Source organism: Spodoptera frugiperda, chromosome 2, assembly GCF_023101765.2.
Source record: "Spodoptera frugiperda isolate SF20-4 chromosome 2, AGI-APGP_CSIRO_Sfru_2.0, whole genome shotgun sequence".
Lineage (NCBI taxonomy): Eukaryota > Metazoa > Arthropoda > Insecta > Lepidoptera > Noctuidae > Spodoptera > Spodoptera frugiperda.
The window spans coordinates 6,235,262-6,255,664 of NC_064213.1; the positions used below are offsets into that span (position 1 = coordinate 6,235,262).

General features: G+C 36.1%; 1 protein-coding gene across 1 annotated transcript; it reads right to left on the reverse strand.

Annotated features, from left to right (window-relative positions):
* Positions 1-65: 65 nt before the first annotated feature.
* LOC118269285 (glutaryl-CoA dehydrogenase, mitochondrial) lies at positions 66-1,686 on the reverse strand. The gene has a single exon (XM_035584313.2). The coding sequence runs from the start codon at positions 1,421-1,423 to the stop codon at positions 152-154; it is 1,272 nt and encodes a 423-aa protein (XP_035440206.2). The 5' UTR covers positions 1,424-1,686; the 3' UTR covers positions 66-151.
* Between the last annotated feature and the right edge of the window lie 18,717 nt (positions 1,687-20,403).

Genomic DNA, 20,403 nt, shown 5'->3' on the forward strand with positions numbered 1-20,403 from the left:
AAGTAATGTAAACACTGCAGCAACGGAATTCAATTACCATTTGGGATTAAATAAAAACAGAAACGTGTAATTCATTTTGTTTTAATAACGATAACAATAATATAGCTGTCTGTCTGTACATGATATAAAATTAGATTTCAAGAAAAATATATTACGCAAATGCTGGTATGCCAGTGATACTTCTGCCTAATATCAGTGCGTGAATATCATGAGTTCCTTCATACGTGTTGACGGCCTCCAAGTTCATGACGTGTCTGATAATGTGGTACTCATCAGATACACCGTTACCTCCAAGCATGTCTCTCGCTGTTCTTGCAATTTCTAAAGCTTTTCCACAATTATTCCTCTTTAGCAAAGAAATCATTTCTGGCGCTGCTTTTCCTTCGTCCTTCAAGCGACCAACCCTCAAACAACCTTGGAAACCAAGAGCTATCTCCGTCATCATGTCCGCCATTTTCTTCTGTATAATCTGGTTGGCTGCGAGAGGTCTCCCAAATTGTTTCCTATCTAATGTGTACTGACGGGCGATCCGCAAACATGTTTCAGCCGCACCGAGGGCGCCCCAAGCGATCCCATATCGCGCGTTATTGAGACATCCGAACGGCCCCTTCAGGCCCACTACGTTGGGCAATAAATTGTCCTCCGGTATAGCCACTTCGTCGAGCAATATCATGCCCGTTGCCGACGCTCGCAATGAAAATTTCCCATTGATTTTAGGTGTATCGAGACCTTTTTTTACTTGCGACCTTTCTACAATGAAACCTCTGACTTTGTCTTCTTCGTTTTTAGCCCAGACGACCAGGATATCTGCAATGGGTGAGTTTGTGATCCATGTTTTTGATCCTGATAGTACGTAAGTTTTGCTCTTAGCATCGTACTTAGCCCTCGTCACTAAACCACCTGCATCACTGCCGAAGTTTGGTTCTGTTAATCCAAAACATCCCACAAGTTCTCCTGTAGCCATTCTTGGTAAATACTTTTGCTTCTGTTCTTCGGATCCATACATGTATATCGCTCCCATTGCTAGACTGCTTTGAACACTCATAGCTGACCGGTAAGCTGAGTCAATTCCATCCAACTCCCTGGTCATCAATCCGTATGTTACCGATGAAACACCGGCACAGCCGTACCCCTTAATAGTGCATCCAAGTGCTCCCAACTCTCCCAGCTCCTTATAAATTGTTCTATCAAAGACTTCATTTCTGTTCGCTTCGATTATTCTCGGCAATAACTTCTCGTTGCAATAAGCTCTGAACGAGTCCCTTATCGCTTTCTCGTCGTCATGTAATTGTCCATCTAAATTCAAGGGATCCTCCCAGTTGAACGTAGTTTTTGCGGTTTTTGCGCTTGTAGTTGACAATGCTCGAATATTTGCACTGTTTTTACACAATGACAACAATTTAGTGGACACTGACACAGCCATTGCTAATGATTACACTGTTCGACACAAATAAAGTGGTTCGACGCTCACAATCAGTTGTTTACTGTTTCTTGTTTGTTACAAACTGTGACACTAACGCTTTGCACTGCGTATTATTTTATCACGAGTCTGTACAACTGCGTTCCCATTTACGAATGCGATTAAATTCTTGAAATGGAAACTTTTACACTGTTTTTGTGATGAATTTGTAAAAATACATAACCTCTCCAGTGAGCGGAGACGACGATATTATTAAAATAGCGTTCCGCTGCTATCTTCGTATCATTGAACTTCACGTCATTTGTTGCGTAGCTGTGTTACTCACGCGCCTGTGTGGGTCAGTTATCTAATTTCCATGCGAGTATTTTGTGGGTGTGTCTACGTAATTCACGACCTTATTTAGAAAGAAATAAGATTGTTATTGGCTGGTGGAAATTATGAGAATGTTGTTTGACTTTGACTTGTTATTTGTCTTATTTTTATCAGCATACAAGCACACTGTTTTTAATCTGTTTAATGATACTAATACAGGTGAAGTTTCAATACACTTTTGCTTTTCGCAAATATGCCTAACTTATTATCTAACAAGGTCAAATCAAAACAACGTGTAATTATTATCACGTACATATGTATAGGTACGATAGGTACCTAAGCATTCAAGCACTACTAAGCCTACCTATTAAAGATATGAAAATATTATTTTATATCAATGCGCTGTTTTTTTTTTTTTTTTTTTGATGCAATCTAAATGTTGCAGACCAGTTAATAGTTTGACAAATAATACATCATATTATGTATTATGTACCTACGTTAGGTAATGTATGAAACGCATTAAGCATCTACATTAGTTAGTATTATTTTTAATTAAATATATCTATTACTTATTGACTTTTAGTACATTTCATCGAATTTTAATATACATTATGTCGCAGTTTATTAAACTGACAGGTAAAATTAGGAACTGTTTTGTAGCCAATTTGTAAAAAATAATTCACTTGTTTCACTTGTATATAGTTACATATTATATTTAAAAATGTGCTTTTTCTAGTTTAACATTATACATTTCATACAATTCCTCGTTGAATAGAAGTAATCAAGTAATACACCTACACACGCTACGGGTAGATATATCTCTTATAAAAATATCGTAGCAATCCTACGTTATATTGCAAGACACATTCATAAAAATATCAGGCGTCAATAGAAGTACGATGTACCTACGCGTCTCTGGTTTCCCTTTCAATCCATGTTAATGCATCTTCATTTATTTATAATCTTATAATATACATACCTTCATAGCTATAGAATATACCGTATTATATAATACAAATATATATTTTAGTATCTGATAGATTTTTTCTATGAAGTATTTTACCCAAGCCCAACACTATTCGGAGCAGCGGACTACCTAGCGGGCTACCGGGGCTCTGAAAAGCAAGAGTGAGAATGGTCTGACACTACTTCTCACTTCGCCCAAGGTGGGATAATAGACTAGATGATTTCCCCCCTTAAAAACCACAACTCTTTAACACTAAACATAGGTACCTAATTTCTAAATACATAAAACGTATTCAACTAACATCCCTGTTAATCCCTCGAACTAATCTAAATGTGCTTGTTTTAGCTTCGGGTTTACCACAATAGATCAACGGGCTCGAACCTGATCCCACGACCTTTCGATCAATGGGCTTTTATTGTTTTAAATTGATTACTTTCGTTAACTGTCCAGACTGTTAACGAAAGTCGTCGTTTTGGTCAGCGGTTGATTGGTATTTTTGTTAACCATTACAATAGGATTTATTACTTTGTATCTGGTAAATAGTTTTATGGCAATATGCTTATCTGCTATTACATGGGACTTATAATATAACTGGTTATTATTGCAATAAGAAATTAATTTGTTTGTTTATAATTGTGTATTCTGTATTTGTTTTTAAAGCTTTACGACATTCACCAATTTCCTATACGCATTGTACTTTGTCTTTTGTTGTTATACCTACCTATAAGTAACTTAGCTATAACTATAATCTTAAAGAAAGATTTAATGATTGGTACAAACTCAAACCCCCTCGAATTTATTCTTTATTTCCAGACTCGCTTCTGCCAGCGACTTCGCCGGCGTTCCCGTGTGATAAAAAGATGGCCTATGTGTTATTCCAGACCATGATCTACCATTGTTCCAAATTTCATCTCGATTCCCATCAGCAGTTTTGACGTGAAGGCAAAAAACAAAACATAAAAATTTCGCATTTATAATATTAAGTAATATCTGAAACTAAAAGTAATCGTAAATAAAACAGTTGTTCAATTAAAACTGTAGAAAAATTAGGGTCACCACATAACGGGGCCATATGCGGACAGTGTGTCCATTTATCCACGCCCTGGGACAAAAAGCACTGTGTTATGAATGCGAGCAGCGTTGCAGCTCACAAACTACAATGTTTTCCAGTTTTTCTTTTGGTAGACGACTGAAATATTTAATTTTAACTAGCTTACAGACGTGTTTCGTAATTTATTGTTATAACCTCATTTTTGTTTTCAGTTGCTTTCCTTTAGGTAACACGATTTTTGAGTATTTTTTGCTGTGTTAATTCAGGCTATAATTATATTTATTAATATTAATAATTAGCTCAAGTTTTTAGCTAACTTTAAACTAGTTTTTACCTAGTTTACAAATCAAGTTATAATAAACTACTGAAGCGCCTTTGAAAATTTTAATAATGTGTTGTATGATTACGCTACGCTGAGTATAGGGTGTATATTCTTGGTAGGCTCTTATACCTTTTAATGATAGCGATTTCTTTTGTTAAGTTAAAATCAAAATTATTTATAGGTATATCTGACTAATAGACCATGCAGGCACTTTTGAGCGTCAAAGCAAATATAATAATATTAAAAACCTCGGTCTGTCGGTCAGTCCTCTAGTGAAGCTATTTGCTCGTTCCAAAGTGTAGATTCCTATGGAGCAGAACGAACAAGAAAATCCATAGGTTACTCTTTTTTTAAAATCAGATTCACAATGCAATTCTTGGTTACATACGTATATTATTATATTTCTGATTTATACCTCCTCTAGTAAACTAGTCCAGGTCTAGGTAATTAAACACTGCATTTGTATATAATCTTTGCTGTCATAACAAACACATTTCCTGTGTTTTACAACCTCAATAAAAATCTGCATCCTTATATTCATTTTAATTGCGTCTTCAGAGAAACAAAGTAAATTTTATTACAATATTTATGCAAAATATACCATCAACATCAATACCTCGTGATACAGTGCACTACTGGACTATGGGTCTCCTCTAGATATTTTTAAGGGGAAAAATAAGCCAATGTATGCACTTAGGGTGATGTGAAAGCCCTTAGCAGGAGGGTTAAAAATTACAGTTTGCGAGGTTCTAGTTTATTATAGAACACTGTTACTTGATCTTAATCAAATGCGTAGTCCCATTCGTTTGGCCTTTTTTTTGTTGAGGGGGGAAAATCATCCAATGACTTCTCCCGCCTTGGGCGAGGCGAGAGGGAGTGTCAGACTCTTACTGACTAAAAATCACCCCGTTCCTTCTCCTGCTTTTCAAGCTGGAGCCCCGGTAAACTCGCTAGGTAGTCCGCAGCTCCGGATATTTGTTTTACCTAGCAGGATCAGTGATCAGGCAGGAGAAGTGAGACGGACTGTCATTGGATGATTTTTCACCCTCAGTTCTTCTCCCATTCATTTCTTACTACATCCACAAAAAGAGTAATAAATATATTCTACTCTGCCATTATTTCCCAGGCTATGCGTTCTGCGATTTCAAAGCTGCGTCGATTTTATTGTCGCTTGTCAGTGTCCACGTTTCTACACCACATGGCGATGGCGTCACGAACAAAACACGCTAACATTGCACTGCTAGAAATATTTTTAGTTTCGCGACAGTAAAATATGCCTTTGTTTTGTGAGCACCACGTGCATTTTTTGTGAGTTAAAATCGATTGTTTTTTTGTTTAAAAAATATATTAATGTTGTCAATAGTCAATACGCTAATAAATATCAGACAACAGTGCTGACATGACAAAGTCAAAGTTTTAGCATTTATTTCATTTAATCCTAAATAAGGTACTTTTAATACGTTAAAATGTAATTGTTCGTCAGTCTATCTATCTTGTGAAGCTAGATGCTTATTCCAAAGTGTAGTTTCGAATGAACAACTATCAAACATGTCTGAAATAAATCCATCTAAAATATTATGACAAGGTAACCACCCTACTCAAATAGAAATCCCATGAAAAGGTATAAAGTGACGTCCTTAACATCAAACAATGAGTATCATCATAACAATGTAAAAGATACCTATTTATTTAGATACACCGGTCGCCTTATATCATCCGATTTCCTCAACAATAGGGATGCTCGTAAGGGAGATGAATCTTCTATAAATTATTCACTCTCTATTTGCATGACAAACGACGGGGGAGCAACGAAGGTCTTAGACCTTTAATGGCACCTCTTCGGCTCTTGTTAACTGTATTTTAACCACTCCATCCTTTCACACTTCTAGGGACACTCTTTAATGGGCCAGTGATTTTTCCCAGTCATATGCAAATGTCAGATTAGCATACATTTTATTCGTAGCTCCTATTTTAACAGACGAAAATGTTGATGATATTAAAAACGCAAATTTTCATCTTGATGGTTATTGCTACAGGCTTTTGTGTTCGTGCTTATAATTTGAAGCGGGAAGCCGAGTAATCTTGACGTTTTAATGAAGCTATTTACTTATTTAAATCACTTACCTACTTTGCTTACCGAGACCATCCATTAGATTGTATAGACTGGATATTAAATTAAAATGTCCGATTTTCTTCACATTTATTTGGTACCCTAATTCAAACGGAGTTATATTTTTACTAGCATTAGATCTTAAGTTCAATAATATGGACATGATCTGAATTAAATGATTATTATCAATATACCTAATGTCAAAATTCAATTCCTAGCCCAACCCGAGTAGACCCAACATCAACTGTTTGATAGACAAAATCATCAATAGTAATGAATCATTTACATCTCAAACTCACTCAGAATACACTAGCAACATAGCCACACTACAATCAACAAATTCCACTTTACTCCAAATAAACCTACCACAAAATAGAAAATATCAATAGTATCCTTTAAGTACCGACGTGGGGCCTGTGAGGCCGTGGCGGATGGACAAGTTGTAAGTTTTACCCCTTCCCAGCGCAGGAGAGACCCGTGCTCATCAGTAGCTGCGAGTTTAGTTGCACCGACGTCGTCGAGTGTGGTAGAAGTACCGGCAAATACTGTTTTTGCAAGTTATGTCGATTTAAAATAACGACGCGGCCTCTCAGGCCCAACGTCGGTACTAACGTTAGTTTTTGGCTTGAGCTATGATCAAAATAAAATGCTTAATTTCAGAAATCAAACTGCTAATAAGAATAATGGATGTACCTGGGACATCGAGGGGTAAACCTAGTTTACCTACAGACATATAACACTATTCCAAAAGACCTTGTTTTCATATAAATTCAAATAAATAGAATACTCGGTTCAGATATGCCAGATTTAGTTCAATATGAGGCGAACGAAGAAAAAATAAGAAAAGTATGTGCAAGATGCACATACTTTTCTTATTTTTTTCGTCCACAAATTTCGTCATTATATTTACAAATAAAAAATCCACATATCAATGTTACTCATGCAAGAAACATGTTTGTGTGCGTGTCTTGATTGTGAGTAACTTTGATATTGGACATTTTTTTTATTTCTGGAATACCAAATACTTTTTGTTTTTTTTATGTATCTAATAACCCATAAATTTAGGAAAAATATAATTTACGGTTCCTAAGAAGTAATATATTGTTATTTTAGATATTTTTTTGTAGGCGAGTAATTTTTTAGTAAAAAATGGGATCAAAGATTGAAAATGTTATAATTTCAAAGTCTTTTAAAAATTATTATTAAAAATGACATTTCTTTTATTTAGAAATCCCAAATTAACAGTTTGACCTATAATTTGATGTATTTTTATACATATTTTTTACAAAACTCAGTGTTATTTATGCGGCCTCTCAGGCCCTATGTCGGTACTAGTGTGACAAAAAAACCACGTCAGTAGCTAAAGGGTATGTATCTTTAGAACGTTTCAATTATTTCCCACCGTTCACCGTTCACTGATGCCAAAATGTCTTCGACGAATGCATAATAGTTTGCTACGAGTAGCTCAGACGATGGCGACGTATTAAAATTAGAATCCTCGCTACATCTCGACAAACATAAATGGAATAGTCATGTAGTTTGAAAGCCTAGAAATACGAGATAATCTTAGAAATGTACCATCTAAGTCGCAGTATGAAATTGGTTTCACTGTTGGCGTAAAGCGATTTAAAAATAGAAAATGTTAGATATCAAAGGAGTTTTGAGGCGAGAAATAGTCTTGAAATGTTTGTTGGTATGGATATTTTTGTTACAAATATTATTGCAACGTCATGCGTTTATCTTCAAAGGTGTAGGCAGAGCACCTGCACATTACGGCTCTTAATTAACAGCCCGTGAAAGTCCACCATTAGTTGATGGGTTTTTCTGCATAAGAGGACAGGATACTGTTAGTCACAATCATGAAGCAAGTACAAAGAGATGTCATAACTGCATTTCCCTTTAACATAATGCGTGACACTTTATTGGGAGTACAGGACACAAGGAACAGGAAAAAAATATATTGTTTGGTTATCTATATTTCTATCTATATTTGTATATCTATATTACAATAAAATTATTTGGATATCATTATTTTCAATGATATACATAATTACCGTTACATATCTATGTCTGAAAAGAGCCAGAGTTATCACACGAATACGCCCGTTTTTGAGATTGACCCAGGACATCGTAATCAAATAAATACATGGAATGAGACCGTTAGACCCAAATAACAACCAGTATCATACATTTACTAACGAATATAAAATATGCTATTCAATTCTATAATTGTCTACCTCCACGGACTATTTATAGGTACATCGTCCCAATAAAATCAATCAACATTTAATTGCTTCAACTGTCCTAGAGATACGAAATACAATTTACTAAATAATAAATAGGGTTCGTACATATTTGAAGAGTAGATTCATACATACCTTATCTTATGAAGTGATCGTTTGTTTGTTTACTATCTTATTATTTTACACATTAGCTACACAACAAATTCTTGTAATATGCATACATACTCGTAAAAATCAAATCAAATCACTTAAATGCATTCATAGTGTACAGTGTGGTCTACAATATAATTAGAAGTAGAACTAGAAAACACAAGCTAATTTTTCCATTCAAGAGATTGAAAAAAAATCTATTCCAAAACTTTCTTCTAAGAGAGTAAAAACCTTTATAATCTGGATATACACGATCGGTACCTACGCAAGAAATCTTCTAAATGCCACGTGGGCGAAACCACAGACAAATAGTTAGTGTTTCATAAGTAGACTCCTACTCGTACATTTAACAATCAAAGTTTCATCAAATCGTACATGAATCCATTGAGAACCCTTTTCTAAAGCCCCATACAGTTTTGATAGTAAATGGGCGTACTTATAATTAGTTTTGACTTTCAATGTGAATACCGTTCTAATTTTAGACAGAAATCAAACTCTGGTTGCCCTAGTGACTTGTGTATAAAGTATTGATTAGGAGTTGACAAAGACGAATTGTACTCGTACAGTGCGTAGTCGTAGAGAGGTCGTTTAGTAAAAAGGTCTGCCCTACGATTGCTCACAAAACAAGTGGGTTTTAAACGCTAGTCGCACTAATGATACGCCAATTTTCGCTAAATTATGGCATTCATAAGTGTTGACGAATATAACAATGGTGAAATATATCTGTATCCTTAGTATGAGTTTGCTTTACGTTCGATAACGAGACCGCGTTCGGCGCGCTTCTCTGATTGGTTGGCTCATTCGCGCTGGTCAATCAGAAAGCCGTACGCGCTCTTGTTTCGTTTTCGTTCAATATAAAGCAAACTTGTACTAAGGGTACAGAATGGAATAAATCGGGTTTTGTCGTCAACCTCTATGAAAAAGGAAGGAAGATTTTCTTTCACAGCCGCAGCAATGCATTCATCGAAATACAAGTAGGTACATTACAATACGGTAAAATCAAATCAAACTAAATACATTAACAAAACCTGATGACGACACCACAAGCAAAATTAATCTATACTTATAATAAATCTGTAGAGAGGTCAATTCTGTACATGAAATATATTTCCAAAATAACTATCAGCGGGTGATTAGTGATCGATACTGACGCCAAAAATGCAATCAGATTTTTTTTTGTCTGTCTGTCTGTCTGTCTGTCTGTCTGTCTGTCTGTCTGTCTGTCTGTATGTTCTTTATAGAAATAAAAACCACTCGACAGATTTCAATGAAACTTGGTACAATTGTTCTTCATACTCCTGGGCAGGTTATAGTATACTTTTCATCACGCTACGATCAATAGGAGCAGGCAGGGAGGGAAAGGTTGGGAAAACAGGAGAACTTACTCCATTTTTTAAGCTTTCGTCGCGTGTGCAGCCTTAGTGGTTAAAGCTACACAGAAATAATGTATGACGGAAATGTTCTCCTTAAAATTGTTTAAAAAATATTCCACGACAGCAAATGTCTATCTCTTATGGTTGACTCACAATAACACGTATAACTCCCGATAGCTTAGCAGTTCGGAGCTTTCTGATTATATTTGTCTACTCTTACGTTTATAACACTCTCATTCATCCCTAATTAAAAAATGTTAACATTATTACCTATTTAATAATAAAAAAAGAATCATAGAAATCGGTACAGAAACACCAAAGATATACACATGAATTACGATAATAAGCCATCGTGCGTGAATACTGAATCTAGGGGTCGCAATACCGGATCATTTAAGCAAAACCGGTGTTTTCGGTAATCCGGTATTTTCGATATTTCCGGGATTAAGCGAAAGTTAGCAAATTTAGTAGAAGTAATAACGTTCGTTTGCGGCGGAATAGTAAGTAGGTATCCAACCTAAATGAATTTATATCTATACATATAATAAATCTGTACATTGAAAATATTGAAAAAATAAATAGCATAAATAGCAGGTGTTACTGGATCGATAGCAACCCAAATATGTGATTTTTTTTATCTGTCTGTATGTTCAGGCATCACGTGAAAACTAACGGTTCGATTTCGATGAAACTTGGTATAATTATACCTTATTATCTTGGGTATAAAATAGGATACTTTTTATCCTGGAAAAATACGTAAAAAATCTAAATTTTTCAGTTTTATACTACATAACGCGAGCTCAACAACAAAAGCTCAATAGAGGGATCTCCTTCATTATTATGGGCCTAGCCGTATTTGAGTCCAACAGATATTTATAAGATTTCATTGTCAGAGTTACTCAAAATGGAGAAATAAAACATCCACGCGAAGATCGACATCCGCGCGGACGGAGTCGCGGGCGGAAGCTAGTCAAAAATAAAAACGATTTATTAATATAATAAGAATTATATTACACAACGCAATTTGAACTTTAATATCACAAAGCATCGTTTGACTTTCCAACGATATTTCATTGCAATTTATCACCAATTAATACAAACGCGAAAACCACGACCACGCCCCGTCAGATCCGTTATACTGTAAGAGATTAATGTAATCTGTTATAATTAGGCTACACCCTAAGATTTCCTCCCGGGAACGCCGGTATTAATTGATTAATTTGCTATGAAAAGATCGCAAGTACTTTACCGTTCTCTGTTTTGATTTCTCGGAAAATCTGGTTATTGCGTACCTTTAGATGTTTTAGCTTTTAACAGTCGTTATCATATTTTAATATCTACCTTGTTCGCGTTGGTTGAGATGTTCCAAGGATGGCTACTGTATTATTGTATTATTCCGTATTTACTATTTGCAAAGATATCGCGTCATGTTGACATACTTCTTGAAGAAGTATGTCAAATTAGTAATCAAACGTATATTAAGAGATATTATTTTAACAATTTTGTGATAAATATTCACATTGAACCTTCAGTTCACTTTAGCAAGGTTGCAGTTGACACAACTGCAATAAAACTTCATATAAATAAGTGATCAACAAAATAGATGACGGGACACAACGCATACTCAAGGTTAAATGCACGGGCCACCCGCGGTGCACGGAGTGGCTACACACGTGTATTAAAGCTTCGCTTTGTAAGAAAATGTATGTGGTTATGTCCACTGCAACCCACGGAGAGGCTACGTATTAACTGACGTCATTGGATACACGCGTGGCTTGCTCGAATAAGCGGCTACATAGTTCAACGCTGTCAACGTGGGTCTACGTCTCCACTACTATCGTATATCTATACTAATATTATAAAGCTGAAGAGTTTGTTTGTTTGTTTGAACGCGCTAATCTCCGGAACTACTGGTCCGAATTGAATAATTCTTTTTGTGTTGGATAGTCCATTTTTCAAAGAAGGCTATATCTAATTATAAAACATCACGCTATGACCAATAGGAGCCGAGCAGAGCGGGTGAAACTGCACGGAAGTAGCTATTCGACTATGTACAGCTCACTTATCGCAGCGCAGTTTTCAGTCATACACCTCCTACCTCGTGCGTAGCCTCTCCGTGCGCCTTGCCACGCTATACATAGTCGTGGGTCATATTCGTATACTCCAGTGGAAACGTAGACCCACGTTGTCAAACAAATGAATACACGCAGCTAATATGCGCCGCGTGCCCGTACACAGCATGCGCCTCGGTGGGCCCGCGCCTTAAAGCCGCGGGACTCCCGCGGTGCACGGAGTGGCTACACACGTGTATTAAAGCTTCGCTTTGTAAGAAAATGTATGTGGGCTGCAGTAGATACACTGCAGCCCACGGAGAGGCACGCATTAACTGACGTCATTGATACACCCGTGGCTTGCTCGAATACGTGGTTACATAGTTCAATGCTGTCAACGGAGTCTACGTATCCACTGGACTACACCAATATGACCCTATGTACTGTACAGCTCACTTATCGCAGCGCAGTTTTCAGTCATACACCTCCTACCTCGTGCGTAGCTTCTCCGTGCGCCGTACTACACTATACATAGTCGTGGGTCATATAAGTGCATTCCAGTGCAAACGTAGAAACACGTTGTCAAACAAATGAATACACGCAGCTAAAATGCGCCGCGGTAGGCCCGCGCCTTTATTCAAAGAATATAGAAGAAAAAAATATACCAGATTATTCTTTAAGTGTCAATTTTCAAATTTGAAAAGAGGTCGATCGCATTCCCGTCCGTCATTGGTCGAGATTATTCTCACAACCAATGACATGGCGGACCGCCATGGTTCCTTATTTGAAAACTCAACGTTTCATTTCCCATCACAAATTCGGCATCCCAATCAAAACTTGGAACACAATTCGAATGAAATTATCAACGAAACGAAACAATAAATTCTGGGTATTAATACTCTATACAATATATTTACAAAAGGGACAAGAGTTTGTTCCACGAGACCCTTTCTTCGTACATCGTAATTTTCAGCTCCCGAACTTTAAACTCAGAACAAATTAATGTTAAAACAAATTTCAATTCAAACCATTACTTTGAAGTTTGTAAGTTTTGTAATTTAATGTCAAATTTTGTTACGGGCAAACTTAAACAATGAACCGTTTGACATTTTCTGTATAAATATGATACATTGTGTGCACTTGAATTGGTTCGTTCGGTGTTGTGTTCTTAATGTCTAATAGGTAAAGTATCAATTTATATGTAAGTAGGTATAGCTTATTTATGCAATTCGAAATTAGTAGTAATGTTTCTGTGATCTTAGGAAAAACTCAAGTTACAGAAAACTAGCTTTCAACAATGCTTTGCATTGTGTTTCGCTATGAAAGTGAGGTTACCGGAGGTCATCAGATACTGGTTTATCCCATTAAAAAAATCGCTACTAGAAATGGGATTAACTAAAAACTAGAAATACATAGCTATACCAAAATTTTACCTCAAATTGGAAGGATTAGTTGGAAAAATCTCTAGTCTTAATTTCCATCGATTTTAAACATTAATTACAATAACAAATCTTCATTATATTTCCCATATAAAACTATCAACGATACCAAAACTCAACTAACATTTGTATATAATTTAAACTTGAATATTTTATTTATTCCTATGTATCTTATTTTACCCTTTTCACAAAGGGGTGAGTTACTTTGCCCACGCGTTTTGTTTTGTTTGCTGAACTAAATTTGAAACTTTCGATCCCAGGAAATTACGCAATGATCGCTTTTGATTGAAGCTAGAGTAATTAATGTTGGACTCCTACTAGCAACTTTAGAAAATCTTTATTAATTTTAATTACTTTGATATCGACAATTGTGTCTATTTTTAAACGAAGGCTCGTGGCAACGTTAGGAATAACAATTATAAAGAGGTTAGATAACAGTTCTCTTCATCAAAGGAATATGAACTTTGTACGTATGTACCTAATAGTCATTATGGAATAAAATTACATAATCAAATAATCGTGATCATAATTATTGTGCTACAAAAAGGACTAATCAAAAAAGATTTTTTGTTTTGATTCTTAAAGGAAAAACTTGAGGCAATTTATATCTATATCTATAAATATAATAAAATCGTAGAAAAGTGCTGTCTGTACATTGAAAATAAAAATAAAAAAAATAGCAGGGGTTATTGTTATGTCGATGTCGAACCCAAAAATGTAATTAACTTTTTTTTCTGTTTGTCTGTTTGTCTGTTCGTCTGTGCGCGCTAATCTCAGAAACGGCTGATCCGAGTTGGATGCGGTTTTCACGAATATATTGTGGGATGCTTAAATTTACATTTAGTGTTTGTTTCATGTCAATCGGTTCATAAATAAAAAAGTTATGTCAAATTAAAGAATCACGTCGAACATTCTATGCTTATACCATTAATCTGACCGCAACTATTTGACGGATTTGGTTGAAATTTGGTACAGATATAGTTTAGAACCTTAGAAAGGACATAGATATATTTTTATTTCAAAATCAAAAACTAAAGATTTTCCAACGATAAAAACGTATTCCACACGCATTACAAATATAACATTCTCGGTAGAACGTATACAATATCACAAAAGCCTCTCAGAACTCAGAACATTCCGCATTCAATACTACGCGGTACATCACTCTATTGTGACGGCATAAATATAGTTTTTGTTCGCGTTCACCAAGCAAAAAGTTGTATACACGCTAGGACATAGACAACTAACATAAAAACTGTACGCGGATGCTTTATGTACAATTACATATATGTAACGTACGCAAAATGATAAAAACATGTTAGCAACATACATTTTACAAAGGCTACTCTGTTGCTTTATATTTAGAAGTATGAGAAAAACTGAATTGTTAGTTTCGTACAGACGAGTCGTTGAGAATAAAATAAAGCAGTACGTTTGAGATATGAAACGTGATGAGGTTTTTGTAGACTCTTTGTACTGACAAAATTAAATGTTATGTAGAAGGGTAATAAAAATCTGGTAGGTATGTGGCAATAACATTAAACTTAAAATGCAAGCCAATGCACGTGACTCCTCTGGTGTTGCGGGTGTCCATGGGCAGCGCTTATTGCTTACCATCAGGTGAGCCGTCTGCACATTTAACCCTATTACATAAAAAAGAAAGGAAATGCTAAACTTTTATAGGCCTCGTTGGTTTTATGTCATAAAATTATTAGTATTTTTAGATGATTAGTTCTTTTAATTTACTTATCATCAATAGCAGATTGACGACCAAATCCTATTTCATAAAAAAAATCAATACGGATAAACCGATTCCAAAGAACAAAACCCAACCACAATCCAATTTGTCCTACACGGCTTTAAAATCCAAATGTAAAGTACTAAAAGTAAATCACGAATGGCTAACAAGTCCCAATCTAGGACGTTCAAGAACTCTATGACGTTCAAGACAGATTTTCATTTCCCGAGAGCTGGCATTGGCGTTAATTCCCTTCAGAGTGGTGGCCAGATTGCAAAGTTTTAATTGCAAACTCTTAATGAGATAGGCCTGCCCCGAAACAGGGTGAACAGACCAGTGGCAGTGTCGCGTATTTCTAGTCTGCGCTAAATGCAGTGCGGCGAATAATTGCTTTTATGTCGTCTGCAGGCAAAATTGATACTAATTAGTCTGTGTTAATATTAATTTTAGTAAGAAATTGTTATCGTGAAGATGTTATATTGTATTTTTAGTAATTAAACCGCGATGTTCGTTTGGATTTCTCGGTAGTAGTACGCAGTCTTGAATTGTGCCTAGTATATGGTAATAGGTTCACCTCCTATTACATGGGACTTGTTACACAAATGGTGAAAAGTGGGTGTACATTGTATAGCGGCATGACGTGCCGTAATGTGCATCTCTGCCTATCCCTTTGGGGATAAACGTAAATTCAAATAATCGATGTTTATAAGATATCCAGCAGTTTCTGCATATCCAATGGAGTTATTAATACGACTGAAGGTCTCAGCACACATATGGGATCGGAAAGGGATCGTAACCGTAACGCCTTTTGCCTCGCGGTCAACCAGGCGTCAACCTACCGTATGCACGTAACGAAAGCGTATCAGCAGCGCCTGTACGTCAACTCGGCTACGGCTAGGCGACACCGCGCTTACGCCTCGCCGTCCCGTCGCGGGAGGGGAAAGGGGAAAGGTTGAACGAAGAGATGTGAGCTCGGGTACGGAGAGACGTAAGCGCGGGGACGGAGAAACGTAAGCGCGGGGACGGAGAAACGTAAGCGCGGGGACGATGAGCCGTAAGCGCGGGAATTCAAGTTCGGAGCCTGTTCCGAGGCGAGGCGATTACGTTATTATTCCGATTAGTGTGCGTTGCAGTAGGGAGTTTAATACAAACCATTCTGAACGGCTCGAGGCGATACGGTGACGATCCCTTTCCGATCCCATATGTGTGCTGAGACCTTTAACAAGATAATAAACATGTTTTATTACAGAAATGTAACACCATTTAGGTAATACATACTTTGTAACAATTCTATATTACACCTACATAATAATATATGCACACGTTAACTGCAGCACCTACTATGTAGCACATATTACACAGTGGAGCGAATTATTCAACACAACAATAAACAAAGCAATACTGTTCAGCGACAGATCTATTCCATTATAACTGTCTAGACGCTAGACCGAAACTAAGATGTGTAATGGGGTACGTAAGCTCAGTACCCGAAAACCCAGTCGAGCCCGAAGCCTAGGCTTGCACATTGCGTAATTGAGAATGTAATTTATAGTACTATATTGAAGTAGTCTCTATGGAATATAGAAGACGTGACGAGTATGTAGTCCTCAATTCCTCGATTGAGTTGGTTGAACAGTAGGTCTTCATTTGAACGAGAGGCAGAGATGGTTAGGAAGAGACTACCTCATTCGTGGAGTAGGTGACACACAAGAAATAGTTTAATCTTTATTATCTTAATTTAATATTTATTTCAAGTGAGGGAGACCTACCTTCATGCATGCTTCGGCACAAATGGGCCGGCTCGTTGATACCACGGCCTCACAGAAACCGACGTAAAATAAAGCTTGCGTTGTGTTTCGTTGTATGAATGAAGTTACCGGAGACCCATTACTCCCCTTCCAAATTTTCCTAATAATCCTAAATGAAAATTCAATCGTGTCCATAGACGGCGGCAATTACTTACCATCAGGTAATCAATCTGCTCGCGTGCCGGCTTATACCATAAAATAAATCTAGTAATAGAGTCTTTTTGGCACAGAGACTACAATAGTACCTACCCAGAGAATGATCATAAACTCACCCCTTTTACATAGGACTCATAATTAGAACTGATTCTCTTTCTTACCCTAAGGGAATTAAAGTTAACGTCCAGTTGTAGATACCTACATATATATGGTATAGATATATACAAACATAATTATATGCAACTGCATTAAAACACTACTTAAATAAACAACTAAAGCACTCAAACCTCAACATATACACACACCATTACAAAGTTATCAAGAAAATGTACATGCATATTCACTTTATACAAACGTGTGAGTGCGAGTAAGTCACACAGGTATCAACAGGAGATTAGACAAAAAACATACAAGTAAAACGAACGGACGGACGGTTGCCGTCGTCGGTAGTCGGTATGTTGATTTTAATTTGCGTTCTGTTCCAAACTCTGTTAGTTTTACATTTACCTTCGAGGACCCAGACAGACGACTGATAAATTAGTAATAGATAAACGTGTGTATGTGAGTATGTACAGTATGTTACTTTTACCTCTGGTGTACGAAAATCGATGTGATGTAAAGAACTTTTGGACTTGATGGTACGCGTTTGTTTTCTTTTCTAACTTGTTAAATAATCTATCTTTGAGTTTTTGATCACCTTTTAGAAAGAGTGTCTGTACTTCTTTATAAGAGTCACAGCAGTAGACAGATTGCTTGATGGTTGGTAATCAGTAACGGTAATGGAGATCCATATCACCAGAGCACATACAAGAGCGTATTTTGATGTTTTAAAAAAAGTATACCCTTTTTTAAGGAAGGGAAAACATCCAATGCCTTCTCCCGCCTTGGGCGAGGCGAGAGGGAGTGTCAGACTCTTACTGACAAAAAGCCACCCCGTTCCTACTGCTGCTTTTCGGGCCGGAGTCCCAGTAAGCCGCATGGCAGTCCGCAGAAAAAGAGTACCTAACACTCTTTCCTTGATTATTGTGTTATTAATTGTATATTTTCCTTTTATTATTAATATGTTACAAAATCAATTCTTATAATATTATATATGACGTCGATGACCCCAGCAAACATCCGGATTAGACAATGTAACAAATGATAATACCATTTGCCCTAAAAGTCACAATTATCTGCTGAAGACAATTCAAATAAGAACAATTCATTTAACTATAGCAAAACTACGCAATCTTGGATCACGTTTTCCGAAGATGAGTAACGATATGAGATGAAATCTAATTATTAATATACGATGAATAAAATAAAATAATGCCATGTCATTTTATTTGAAATGTACGAGTAGTGTTATTAGATTTTTTTATATTTAGTAAATGATTAAGCATTTTTTTATCAACGAGACTACGTAATTAGGAAATATTTCCACTATTTTGATTATATAATACTGTATAATACTAATGTGTCATCTGATTCTGTTTAAATATAATTTTTAGTCTATATTTTAAAGAGGAAATAGATTTGATTTTTTGTTTGTTTGAAATTAATTATTCCCCTTCCTAATCCTCGATTCCTCAACAATCCTTAAATTCCTAACCCTCAAGAGGCCAGCTGGTGTTTCGGATGTCCATGGACAGCGGCGATTGCTTACCATCAGGTGATTCGTCTGCTCGTTTGCCGGCTATGTATTGTTTTATGTATACACACATGTTTATGGTAAAAAAATCTTGAATCTTCTTCTATAGAGACTTACCGCATTTTAATAGTAACTTTGTACGTACGTACATACATAAAGTAGGTAAAGTTTAATGTTGTGAGAAACAAAAAAACTATTACAGTTACATGATATCTTTACATAGAAAAAATCTACTACGATAGTGATGACGTTATCATCTAACTCAAGTTCAAAGGTGTACTTAGTGGGTGATTATTTCATTACATAAGGAACAAGGTCAAGATTAATATTCTTGTTAATATAATTAATATGCTTTTAAAGATGTGTTTATACTTCAACTATTAAAACAGTTGCACTTGTAACCACCGCCAATGAACCAGAAACTCCAAAGACCATTAATTATAATTCTATATAGGGTGATTGGTAATTAGTGAACGATATTTAAACACGTGATTGTACTTATGATTACAAACGACTTTCCCAAAGAAACTTTTTTTGTATACTCATTAGTTTTATTTTTATCACAATAGCACGCGCGCGTAAACTTCCAAAATCGATACTATTCTTCCGATAACTCGGGCTAGGGATGTTTTTTTATGTTTTTTATACATATGTATTTAATGAAAAATGCGTACCTACATTAAAAAGTACGAGATCAAAAGCTGAAACTCATACACAGCCAGAAAAAAAAAACAAAGTGCGTAAATGACAGTCTGAGTACACATGAGACAGCCTGCAATCTCAGACGGTCGCATTCGAAATTCATAAGTCGGTGAGAGCACTCGCCCATAGTCGGCTCTCTCGCGATGCTGGACAAAAGACTCGCCCCAACCTGTGCCTTGTTCAAACACCAATGTTCCGTTCAAATATTTGTCTAATTATGAACTGTATGGCGTTACAGACGGTGTAGCCATGTTTAAGAAATTTTCAGGTTGAAATGTGGCTTGTTCTTTCTGTTTCTCTTCAGAAATTTTCGAATAAATACCTAGACAGAAATGTCAATTTTACTTTTTTTCCATTAGAAATGTGCTATGCCATGTTGCTGTTGATGCGTTTGGCTTCCACCAATCATATTCATCAGCGCTGGAAACGGACTCAGTTAAGTTATGTTTTTATATGGAAAGATACGTGCCATGGATATGTGCTATGGATGTCTGCCATAGATGGCTTCCCTACTATTGATACATCGCATACTCGAGCTGCGCATCTCCCTCGCACAGCTACTTTGCGCTACATAGCTTACTGTCAGTGGAAGCTACATAACACATCTCTAGTGGAAAATCTCCATAAGTTTAAGGATTTGATACATATAATAATTGGCATTCTCAATGACAGTTCCGCTTAAAAAAACTGAATTAATATTTTATGTTAACTGATTTAAAACAATCAATCATTATCAAATCAATACTTGTGAAAACCTGCCGCGATTAAACATAAAAAATTGTTTAAAATATCATATTATCAATCATTTGTTTTTATTTAAACAAGCATGATGTAATAATAAATTATAGGTTTTTATCTAAATTGTGTATAATTATATTATTTAGAATCCCATAAAAACAAGTTACCTGACAGTTGACAGGTGTAATTA